This window comes from Melanotaenia boesemani, chromosome 1, assembly GCF_017639745.1.
Source record: "Melanotaenia boesemani isolate fMelBoe1 chromosome 1, fMelBoe1.pri, whole genome shotgun sequence".
NCBI classification, from domain to species: Eukaryota; Metazoa; Chordata; class Actinopteri; order Atheriniformes; family Melanotaeniidae; genus Melanotaenia; species Melanotaenia boesemani.
This window is the reverse complement of record NC_055682.1, coordinates 6,173,244-6,186,115: the sequence shown is the minus strand read 5'-3', so window position 1 is coordinate 6,186,115 and position 12,872 is coordinate 6,173,244. Positions and strand designations below refer to the sequence as shown.

The 12,872-nt window shown below is 39.8% G+C and overlaps 1 protein-coding gene across 1 annotated transcript in view; it reads left to right on the top strand.

Annotated features, from left to right (window-relative positions):
* The window catches only part of otog (otogelin), a 70,907-nt gene that overhangs the window by 13,644 nt on the left and 44,391 nt on the right, over positions 1 to 12,872 (top strand). Inside the window, exons 13-18 of the mRNA XM_041987950.1 lie at positions 635 to 767; positions 2,682 to 2,859; positions 5,520 to 5,644; positions 6,364 to 6,576; positions 8,169 to 8,334; positions 10,128 to 10,202. Coding sequence (XP_041843884.1) covers positions 635 to 767; positions 2,682 to 2,859; positions 5,520 to 5,644; positions 6,364 to 6,576; positions 8,169 to 8,334; positions 10,128 to 10,202 — 890 coding nt within the window. The remainder of the gene's footprint in view (positions 1 to 634; positions 768 to 2,681; positions 2,860 to 5,519; positions 5,645 to 6,363; positions 6,577 to 8,168; positions 8,335 to 10,127; positions 10,203 to 12,872) is intronic.

Genomic DNA, 12,872 nt, shown 5'->3' with positions numbered 1-12,872 from the left:
CTGAGGAACAAAACGGAACCTTTCCTTAGCTCTCTGCATGATGGAAATGACTCACTTGCAAAGAATAAAAGCTACAAAAATGCAACTTATCTGGCAATCAGTCCAGCTGTACCCTGCCTCTCACCTAACAGCAGGTGGGATAGGCTCCATGCGACCCTGTAGATGAATGAATGGATGGATGAATGGATACAACCAGGGTTCAAATTATGGGGGAGCTAAGGGGAGCTTGGCTCCCCTGAAAGGCAGAAGAGCTCCCCTAAAGAGATTCAGCTGATACTTTAGGGGGAGCCCTAAAAATCTTCCAAACGACGCGGATGAACCGTTCTGTTTCTTACAGCACACGTGCGAAAATAAGGGTCCCCCGAAAGCCCCAGTGCAATTTGAGCCCTGGATGCAACCATCTTTTGATGCTCTAAATCTTTGTATTTTGCTGAATTCTCACCATCAAAGTTGTGTATGTGTACATTCTTGGTAGATTTCAATGTAGTAAATAGCTTTATAAACACCACACCACCGTGCATTAATGCCTGACTCCAAACTGGCAGATCTGTTTCTCAGGTTCCCTTTATTTTGCACTCATTGTGTATCTGAATTGCTGCTGTTTGGGAAAATTTTCATCTTGTCTCAATTGCAGAATTTGGACGGGGCATGCATCCAATCAGTTAACCTGGTTATTGACGAGGATCCAAGAACGGAGATCACACTGAGCCACGTCGGAGAGGTCTTCATGGCGGGACTGTACCGCATCTCGCTGCCCTATTCTGATGGTAACCTCCTCATCTTTTATCACCTTCCAGCATTGTTCGCATCCAGAACTCGACTTCTTTCAGCTCTCTGGGGATCATGGCAGAGGCATATTGAATAACAGCTGTGCTATTGAACAAACAAAAACAAAAAATCCCAATACTTTACTGGGTTAGTGCTTACATTGTGTTGCACAAAATGCTTTCCCTCTGAGTATTGCTCTCATTACACGCCAGTGTTTTTGTGATCGAGTCAAAAGTCTTTTGTGTGTTTCATGTGAAACTGTGAGAATGATCTGATATTTGGTTCCTCAAAGAATAACATGAACAGTTCATGTACTTTATGTTCTGTTACAGCTCCTCCTGTCAACATATAATCTAATCAAATTGAAAGTCACAAAAAAAGTTGATATTTATTTATGAAGAATAATAAATTAAACTTAAAAGATCTAAAATTGCTGTTGACAGAATTAGACAGTTTATTACTTTTGTGCACTTTTGAGTTTTTACATCAAAATGGTTCCTGTGATTTGAAGATATCAATTTTGGATTTAGGAATTTAAATCGGTTAATTGAAAAACTAATCAAAACAAATAAAATTAAAATCTGAACAGTTCGAGCAGACATCATGTCACTTTTTGCCTTAAAGGCAAAAGAGAAAAGTGCTATAAAATCATCATACATCAATATTATTTTAGCTATTTTCATAAATCACGTAAACAACTTCAGACATTCCCACAAACCACCTAATGCTCAGTCGTTTTCAGGATTTTAATCCTTTAAATCAGTGTTGTTCAATCGTGGTCCTTGGGACCCACTGGCCAGCATGATTTAGAGGTAACCCCACTTTAACACACCTGAATTATATGAATGGCTTGTTAACAGGTGAGCAAGTTCATTAATCTGTATCAGGTGTGTCAGAGTTGGAACGCGACATGCGGTGGGTCCTGAGGACTTGGATTGAGAAAGACTACTTTAAATTACAGTTTAATTGTTTGAATATTTTGATTATTTATTGATGTTAAAAAAAAAACAGTCCATATAAGAGGTAGTAGGGAGGTGGGCTTTGTTGTTGATTAGTCTTGGAAATGTCAACGATTAGCAACAAAATAAATTTGATTGTATTAGTATTTTTTACGTGGGAGGCAGCTATGCTAACCACTATACCGCTAATGGGCAGATCTGAGGGAAACTAAGGCAAATCACACGCTCACAAAAAACTGAACTTTAGAAAAATGTTTCCTGGTCTGATGAGATTGCATTTTAGATGGCAGTGTGGGAATTAAGTGTAAAAAGCATGAAAGCATGAACCCATCTTGCCTCAGATCTACATTTCAGGCTGCTGGTGTAATGGTGTGGGGGATATTTTCTTGGCACATTTTTGTTGCCTGGTTTAACCACAACAGCCTACCTGAGTTTTGTAGCTGACCATGTCCATCCCTTTATGACCACAGTGCAGCATCTTCTGATGCTACTTCCAGCAGGATAATGCACCATGTCACAAAGCTCAGATTATCTCCACCTGCTTTCTAGAACATGACAATGAGTTCACTGGACTCCAATGGCCACCACAGTCACCAGATCCCAATCTAACAGGGGACCTATTCTCTTTCAACATGGAGCAAAATCTCTGAGAAATTTTTCCAACTAATTGTTGAATCCATGCCACCGAAAATTAAGGCTAATGTGAATAAAAAGAGGGTCCAACCTGGTAATAGTAAGGTGGACCTGCCGGTGAGTGAATAAATAGGTTGCTGACACTACAATGATCAACAGGTGGTGGTCATGGACAAAAAATGGAGCAATACACCTGCAATAAGCAGAAAAGAAGAAGATTATGGAATTGTGATGGATGTAAACAATGCAGGTTTTAAAATCTGACATTTAGAAAAAAACAGGTTTTGCAAACTTAAAAGTCCTCGTGCTGGTTCCCTACAGAAATGTTCCACATCCAGGAGCTGTCGTCCATGTTCCTCCAGGTGAGGACGGCATTTGGCCTACATCTGCAGTACAGCTGGACGGAGTTTCGTCTCTACCTGCAGGCTGACGAGCTGTGGAAGGACGACACGGTGGGGCTGTGTGGCACCTTCAACGGCAACATTCAAGATGACTTCCTGTAAGTGTGTGCAGGCCGACCTTTGACCCCTCCCGCGCCCTCCGTTAACCCCTTCCCTCTCCGATGATATACAGAGAGAGAGCGCTCCTGTTTCAGATGCAGGGAGGGAGGTGATGGGGAAGTGCTCTCCTTCTCTGTAATGCACACGGGTTGGGCGGCTCGGCATCAAAAGCCTCGCTCTCTGATCAGCTCTTTTAGGTGGGCCAATGAGTGCCCAACTGGACACACTACTTCAACAAGGAATTTACTGTTAGTGGAATAGGGGCTCCACTGTGCCGTGTCGTAATGGCCGTCCATAAAGGCCGGATGTTGTCTAACAGCTGTAAGTGGATATACATCACTGCTGGTGACTGAAGTGGTTGCTTACTGTTAGAAGGAAGACTGGAAACACTGCATTAAGAGACTTCATCAGTTAAAATGATTATTTTATTTATTTATTTTTTTTACAGTTTTGCATGCGAAAGAAATAGGAAGTCATAACTTCAGACACACAGGTAGCACCTGACTCTGCTAATCTTATTTCAAAGAGAAATGAGTGATGAATGATGGCGGAGGTGGGACCCTGTCGTTTCAGTCAGTTGTATCCTGCTCTGTTCTGGTGTCAGTATCAGACTGCAGAGGGGCTTCACAGAAAGATTTACAATTAGTAATAATGAAAAAACTTCATTGTTATAGCATCTGAACAAATGTGAGAAAGTGCTACACAAGAAGGGACAAAGCAACCCGGATAAGCAGGATGTTTACAAAACCCAGCAAGAAACACTTAATGCATGCTTCAGGCATCAAAGGCCTGAAACAAAGTGAGATTTAAAGGTAGATGTTTCATCTTTCACCTTCACTTCAAGAGTCCTAGTTCTACAATGTGAAGGAGAGGATGACCTTGCAGTGATTAAAAAGTAAACAAATGGGAAAGCAATGAAATTCATTCTGAACTGGACAGACGTGATCCCCGTGTTAGGTGATATAGACTGGCAACTGTTGCAACATTCAGTTCAGTTCTATTCTCACCAAGTTATTTGTCCCTGAGGGGCAATTAATGGCACACAGCGTAGTTTTAAATGGAAAATGGACTTGTACTAATACAGTACTTTTCTAGTCAGCTTCACCTCTCTTTACACTGCATGTCACATTCACCCACACACACACACACACACACACACACACACACACACACACACACACACACACACTAACACACCCCCCGATAGACACATTGGGAGGCATTGCAGGGTTCAGTGTCTTGCTTATGCAGTCAGGGGAAGCCTGGAATCAATCCACGACCTTCCAGTTGGAAGCCGAATGCTTTTCCTCCTGAGCTACAGCTACAAAGTTTTACATTATGTGGGAAGTAAAACACAACAAACAGGTTAGAAAACACAAACATACGTGCAGCTAGGACATCAGTGCTGTACATGCAAAGTAAAGGTTAAAAGTTTTAAATGTAAACAGTAAATTAAATCTAGGAAAGTAAGGTGATAGTAATACAGCATATAGTATAATATAGTTTAGTGTAATGTATATGTATGTATAATCTAGATCGAACAGCAATAGAGATAATAATTTTATAGTATATCGAACACTAATAAGAGGATGTTTAATCAGTGTTGGTGGAAGAATGTGACAACCATCATGTTACTGGAGGTACATAGATCTGGCAAGATTGAAATATTGATCAAAAATAACTTCAAACATCTATTTGTGGGCTTTGTGTTGGTTGTTAGAGATCTGAGATGTGGGTGTGGGATGCCATCAGTAAAGTAATGCAGAGTATTAAGGAGAACTTCAGTCTTTTTAGCTTTCAGGAACAAAGAATTAGAAACTATCAAGTCCATGAAGATGTCAAGACAGTAATGCAGAGTCCATGTACAACTCAACCTTTTATACATATAAAAGTAACAGAATGAAAAAATGGGCACTAAGAATTTAAATACACATTTCCAATACTAACATCTAAGTTGTATAAATAAACTCATGGAGTTGTGAATTTTTGAGAGAATTCTTAAATATATTACACAGGTGAAACACCCAGTAACGTCAGACATGAAATTAGCTTTCAGTCAAATGACTCAGCAGTGGTCACGATATTTATTCACTCTGGCTCTGTTCTGTTAATCTTCCATAATGGTTCTGGGTACATCTCACGTTTTTATAACAGAACCACGTGTTTATTGACTGTAAGGTCTGACATGGAGAATCTGGACCGAATAAATTAGCAGAAGAAGAGACCAGACTGATGAATTTTATTGTTTGCAAGTCAGCTGAGAGCTAATTCGTAGTCCTGCTTGTGTGAGCTAGCATCTGGGGTCCAGTCGAAACAAAACAAATATCCTGTGGGATACAGTGAAATGTCCCACCTTCATTCCCAGATGGTCATAGTTACTGTTTGTAACTCTGGTTCTGTGTAACCTCCACTGAGCCATGCTACAACTGATCATTGGTCAGTCAGGATTTAATCTGCTCATTTTTATTAATCTACTTGAAGTATAAAATACTGCATATGCATGACAAGAGTCACACCAGAAAAGCAACAAACTAATGAAATCTGATTTAGTTACAGTGGACGACCTCCTGATATCAGTAACTGACTGAAAAAGCAACTTGGAGAAATGTTCCCTACCTCATTGTAGCTGCTTTGAATTTGTGCTCTGTTATTTCTGCAGATCTCCATCAGGAATGATAGAAAGCACTCCTCAGTTGTTTGGAAACGCTTGGAAGGTCTCATCAGCCTGTTCCCTCAGCCTGAGTATGCCTCAGCTCGACCCCTGTGACACTCACCAGCAGGCCGGTCAGTTCCTCTTCCTCCTTCCTAACATTACAGTGGAGAACGATACAGTATTTCTAATCTAATATTCATGTTAATTTTATATATTTCAAATATTAATCGAGTAGACAGATTGATTATTGATATTAGTAGTAAATGTTGGAGTATCACATTTAATACATAGAGTTTCTAAGACCTATTAGATCACCTTGTGGTAAAAAAAAAAAACATCCCAAAAACCCTTTTACAACTCATACTTGTCTTCTGCCCCCTAGTGGATACCTTTTGCACTATAATAATTGTGTCTGACGCATCACATGGTGGTAATGTTCCATGCATGCAAATAATTTATGATCCTCGGCCTTGAGTGTCCTCGTCTGTGGGGCCACGATGAAGAAAGAAATTTCTGAATGCTATCAGAAGTTCCTCTACATCAGGGATGGGCAACTCTGGTCCTCGTATGCCACTGTCCTGCAGGTTTTGGGTGTTTCCCTTCTCAAACATGCCTGATTCAAATTAAATGGATCCAACAACTTGTTGTCAAGTTCTACACAATGATCCATTAATTTGAGTGCTAAAACAACAATAATGTTAAAACTAAACAAGTAAATATAAATCTACTCAGTCTTTTTTCATCATTGCTGTCTTACTAAAAGGCAGTTTTGGCTAATAGTTTTATGTTGTTTGCATGGTTCTGTGTGGTCTGTGTCAACTGATGTCATCCTGCTTCCTCTGTTACTCAGTGACCTACGCCTCGGAGATGTGTGATGTGATGAATCAGGATCTGTTCTCCGCCTGTCACGAGTACCTCAGTCCGACACCCTTCTATCAGCAGTGTCGGGCAGACACCTGTAAATGCGGGACCCCCTGCCTCTGCTCTGCGCTGGCCCACTACGCTCGCCACTGCCGCAGATTCTCCATCATCATCGACTTCAGATCGCACGTATCCGACTGTGGTGAGCTTTCAGGCGTGTCTGCAGGTCCAGTTAATCTCTGAAATGTACCTGCTGATATTTTGATTATGATTCTTTAAAATTGCAGCATGAATAGGGCTATATTTTTTGCAGAAAGGCAAAATCACATCAATGTTTGTGTTTTCAAAAGTGTGGATTTGTGTGTAAATAAAAGATAGCATATTTCCTAGAAATTAAAAAAAACATTTACAACCGAATACGTCACTGTTTGCCTCTACAGACATATTGCATCATCTTGTCACTGCAGTAGCTTATTGATCATTCAGTGACATTGTTCGAGATAAACACAGAACACAGGAAATGTTCATGAGTGGACTGTTTTGTTTAGTGTCTCTTCACACATGCTTCAGAGGCGGATATTCCCTTCAAAGATGTTGCTCTTGAAGCTCAGAATCACTGTTTTCTTTACAATGTGGTGGGAATAGCAAAAAGCAAGAAGCAAGTGGGAAGCAACAGAAAGGCCAGCAGAAAAGAGGACGTCCAAATCCTGCTCGTGCCATTGCTCAGAAACACAGAGTGTGTTGTGTTTGACTGGCCTGCTTGCGCCTGCAGGCCAGATGTGTCTTCTGTCCAAAATGTGGAGCATCATGAAGAAAATAATCCAGTCAGGCTGCTGAGCACCTGTCTTAAGCAAGAATAGACACAGATACCTTTAAAAAACAGCATTAATCAGTATCCTATCACCCTAAAAATTAAGCAATTTTTTCTGAGAGTGTAACTCCATCAAATTAAAAAAAATTGGTTATTTTTTCTAAATACATCAATAGTCAATAAAAATCTCAGAAAATCTGAATATAATAATAATAATAACAAAAGTTGAATAGTTGTCTAACTGATTGAGAACTCTGTTTTGTGAATCTAGATATAAAAAAATTAAGTTCAGTTCAGTTCAGCATTCTGTGTGTAGCGTCAATTCACAAAAAACAATCTTAAGGCAATACAGATACATTCCAGTTCAGTACAATCAACTGCAGTCAATTTATAATCCAATTAAAACAAATCCATTATGTGATCCACATTAGTTTAAGTTATAATAAATATGTTCATTTAAACCAATTTATAAAAACAAGCCTAGCTATGAAAACCACTGAATTCCATCAAATCTTCCTTTTGATTCATTCTCCCATGTTGAGCATGCACGGTGCAGCAGGCAGCAGTGAAGGGGGAAAAATTCCCTTTTAGGGTAAAAACTTCCAGCAGAACCAGTGTTGGAAGTCTTGCCATCTACCTGTGCTGGTTGGGGTGGAGAGGACAGGAAAGAAGGGTCATCAAGCACCAAATATCAACACTGTTAATGTTACTCTTGTGATAATATCAACATTTGATCTCAGCCGATAAAATCCAAACACTGATTGTAATTTGTAAAATTTTAAAAGGTAATCACCTCTTATTTAGATTTAATTCCATTTCCAAATGCAAAGAAGACAGAATCAAAAACAAAGATGGATTAGTTTTTTACAATATGTTTTTACAAATTTTGTTAATGTTCATAGTTTTGGCCTCAATAATCCTGCAATAATCTGATTGTGCAGAAAATCTTCATCTCAGGGTTAACCATCATCTTCCTCCGACAGAGATCACCTGTCCTGCCACCATGCAGTATGGTACCTGCGTGTCCTCCTGCCAGCGGCGTTGCTCCTCCCTCTCTGTCCCGCAGCGCTGTGGGGAGGAGTGTGAGGAGGGCTGTGTCTGCCCTCAGGGGTCCTTCTACAACCACCGGACACACACCTGTGTACACAGGTAAGACTGGGGTGTGAGGGAGCAGGACTCCCAAGCAGAAGTAAACTGAATAAGAAAGAAGAGATAAAACAGCTCCTCTTATGCTTATATTTAGAAAATCAAACTACATGCATGCCCTCTTTTAGGAGGCAGGTGCATGAGAGCAGCTCCAGCTCTGCTGCTGCTGTGCTGCAGACAGTTGTGAAGCTCATTAAACTGGCTGGAGGCCCTCCGCCAAACAAATCCTCTCAAAGTGATATTTGGATCTGCTCAGAGGCCTGGGTCAGCCTTTAAGTGGAAAACCTTGTAACTCTCTTGCAGACGTTATGGAGCTCGAGGACCTTGCTAATTGTGCTCTCCCTTTCAGTCTGCTCCTCCCCTGGAAGACTTGCAGCTTAATTCTTCCTAAATGTCCCTGGTTTTTACATCTTAGTGCAGTGCAGCGCCTTACTTAACATGTGATAGAGTTACATCTAGGAATTCACCGTGAAACCCCCCTTTTATTCCCACTCAGGCCGGGGACGACACAGATATCTGATAACCAGTGAGAAAGAATTTGTAGTACAGAGGCTGATGTGAGGCCCTGGCCTATATGTTACAAAGGCTTTTAGCTCCAGTTTAATGCAGTTTTACACAGCATATGGCCTCTGTAATATTTGCTTTCTGCTATCAATATTGGGTCTAAACTCCATATTTTTGGAGGGGCGTTTTTCTTCAGGCTTAAACAACTTCAACACCGACGAGACCTACTTTTTTATGCCTAATGTCTAAAATAATATGCCAAAATAAATAAAGTATAGGCTGTACAGGGCTGTATGTATAATTTTGGTCTCAAAAAGAAAGCTAAGTAATTTGAGATTACCACAGATGTTTCAGAATCAAGATATGTGTTACTGTGTCAGACCTGGAACACAGTAGAAAATGTAAAAGTTATCTCCTCCTGAATAAAACCCCACATTACTTTCAGTGAAAACCAGATAGCTGCTCGGTTCATTTAAAATGAGTAAAGTAATGTCTGATGAGAAACTGTGTATAAACAGAAGCTAAAAACCTGAACCTGAGCAGTTTTCCAGATGTTTTAATAGAGGTGTTACACAGGTAAATATCTCAGGATCAATGGCCAGAGTCAAGAGAATAGAGGGTTAGCCCCCAAATTCACCCATGACAACACCATGAGGATCCAGAAAGAAGTGAAGCCCAAGATATTATATCATAGGAAAAGTGAATACTTCTCTGTAAACCCCCTTCATCCCCACGGAAGCTACCAGGACCAGTTATAAGTGAACACATTAGCAGTTTTATTATTATTATTATTATTATGGGTGAATAAAACTTTTTACCTTAAAATAGTAAAAGTAAGACATGATTTATGATGTGCTTTTTTTGTGTGTCTGACACACTATGGCTGCTAGCTCTCAGAGTTTTTGTCCCACAGTGATGAGACAGAAATCCTTGTTCACTCTGTTTAGCTCTGAACACATTAATGAAGATTGTAATTGATTTTAATTTTAGACTCAGGATGTTTCTGTAGATGATGACCCATTAAGCGTCCTCTGCCTCTATCACATATTTAGTCCGTAAACATTTTCCTTTTCTTTTGCCGCTCAGTGCCAAATAAAATGCATAAAAGAGAGTACTAGCCACTGTCTGCCTCCCATGTATGTTGTAGGATTAGAACACGTGAAAGCAGGAGTTCTTGTAGTATTTGCATGGCTAACACATATTCTGCCTACTCTAGAGCTCCTCTGGTGGTCTGTCCAAAGTTTAAAATACAGTTTCAGATGTTGTTTTTGTTTACTTTTGTGTCTTTTCAGGAGCGAGTGTCCCTGCAGTTTCCTCGGAGCAGATTATGAACCAGGAGATGTGATCATGACGTCAGCAGGTGTTCAGTAAGCTCCTCCTCCCACTCTTTGTCTTCCATGTTTTTACAAGCAGCTTTTCTTTTTCCTCTGCTCAACTAGTTTTATTACTAATGATTATGATCAAAGATATGTTTCATCTTTTGGTTCTTCAGGTCTTTGTGGTGTGTGGTGTGTGGTTTTTTTAATGTTCACATCAGCCTCTGTCCATGGGGTCAAAAGTCTACCAGAAATGACAATATTTCATTTAGCTAAAAAAAAAAAATCTATCCAACAACCAAGTCAATGATTATGATTCAGTTGCTTATAAGGTAGTTTAAGATTGTAAGAAAGCTAAAGAAAATCTTTAGGAGAAGAGGAGTAACTGCTTTGACTACACAATATTCGATCAGCTGATGTGCCTGATGAGATGGGAGCCTTAAGGGAAGTCATGCTTTAACCATCTGCTATGCTGCAAGACCTGTGCAGCCTAAACTTCAGTCCTCCTCAATACTTTGTCTTCGAACCATCATTTAGTTTAGTCATATACAGTGCATCCAGAAAGTACTCACAGCCCTTCACTTTTTCCACATTTTGTTATGTTACAGCCTTATTCCAAAATGGAATAGATTCATTTTTTTCTACAATTCTACACACAATACCCCATAATGACATTTTTTTGAGATTTTTGCAAATTAATTAAAAATAAAACACTAAGAAATCACATGTACATAAGTATTCACAGCCGTTGCTCAATACCTTGTTGATGCACCTTTGGCAGCAATTACAGCCTCAAGTCTTTTTGAATATGATCCACAAGGTGGCTCATCTATGTTTGGGCAGTTTCGCCCATTCCTCTTTGCGGCACCTCTCAAGCTCCATCAGGTTGGATGGGAAGTGTTGGTGCACAGCCATTTTCCTGATCTCAGATTTTTAGATGTTCAATCGGATTCAAGTCTGGGCTCTGGCTGGGCCACTCAAGGACTTACACAGAGTTGTCCTGAAGCCTTTGATATCTTGGCTGTGTGTTTAGAGTCATTGTCGTGCTGAAAGATGAACCGTCACCTCAGTCTGAGATCAAGAGCGCTCTGGAGCAGGTTTTCATCCAGGATGTCTCTGTACATTGCTGCATTCATGTTTCTCTCTATCCTGACTAGTCTCCTAGTTCATGTCACTGAAAAACATCCCCACAGCATGATGCTGCCACCACCATGCTTCAATGTAGGGAGGGTATTGGCTTGGTGTTGATTAGTGCCTGGTTTCCTCCAAACATGACGCCTGGCATTCATGCCAAAAAGTTCAATCTTTGTCTCATCAGACCAGAGGATCTTGTTTCTCATGGTCTGAGAGTCTTTCAGGTGCATTTTGGCAAAATCCAGGCAGGCTGCCATGGGCTTTTTTTATTAAGGAATGGCTTCAATCTGGCCACTCTACCATACAGGCCTGGTGGATTGCTGCAGAGATGGTTGTCTGTCTGGAAGGTTATCCTCTCTCCATAGAGGAATGCTGTAGCTCTGATAGAGTGACCTTCCTGACTAGGGCCCTTCTCCCCTGATCGCTCAGTTTAGGCAGCCAGCCATCGTTAGGAAGAGTCCTGGTGGTTCCGAACTTCTTCCATTTACAGATGCTGGAGGCCACTGTGCTCATTGGGACCTTCAAGGTAGCAGATATTTTTCTGTACTCTTCCCCAGATTTGTGCCTCGAGACAATCCCGACTCGGTCTACAGACAAATGCTTTGACTTCATGCTTGGTTTGTGCTCTACCATGCACTGTGAAGTGTGGGACCTTATATATAGACAGGTTTGTACCTTCCCAAATCATGACAATCAACTGAACTTACCACAGGTGGAATCCAGTTAAGCTGTAGGAGCATCTCAAGGATGATCAGGTAAAGCAGGATGCACCTGAGCTTACTTTTGAGCTTCATGGCAAAGGCGGTGAATACTTATGTATTTTTCACATAGTCATTCTGGGACATTGTGTGTAGAATTTGGGGGACAAAAATGAATTTATTCCATTTTGGAGTAAGGCTGTAACATAACAAAATGTGGAAAAAGTGAAGTGCTGTGAATACTTTCCAGATGCACTGTAAACATGGCCCTGACAAAGACAAGGAGCAGAAAAACAATTTTTTAAAGAAAAGCTATGCAGAAGAATGCGCCTCATTCACATCTTTATAACGTACTAGAGACTGATGAGGTGCCTGTGCATGAAGTGTTGGCACAGCTGACCTGATGGTGGTATGTAAAGGATTATGTGCATATTTGCAGAGTTTTCAGGAAGCTGAAGACAAAAATTACAGAAGCAGAAGACAATATGATTTTTTAAACATTAAAACCTCTAAACCAACACACTTATACACACAAGTATTGTAGTAGTATTAATAATGATCAAATATTTTGAGAAAATATAATTTATTTATAACAAATCCTGATTTATTTATAAGTATTATACATACAATACTATTTTTATATAATAATAATAATAATAATAATTGGCTACAATAAATAATTATTATAGATAAATGATAAATAAGCTTTTAGTAATAAATAAAATAACAAAAAATAATTGTTAATACATTAGATTATAGTTATAGTTATAGTTTCCCTTCAGGAATTAGTATTTAAATTTATAATAATCCATTTATTTATTTATTAATTTTATTTATTGATTATTAATGGTTTTTGTTTTTGTTTAATTCCATTTGTTTGAAATTTCTG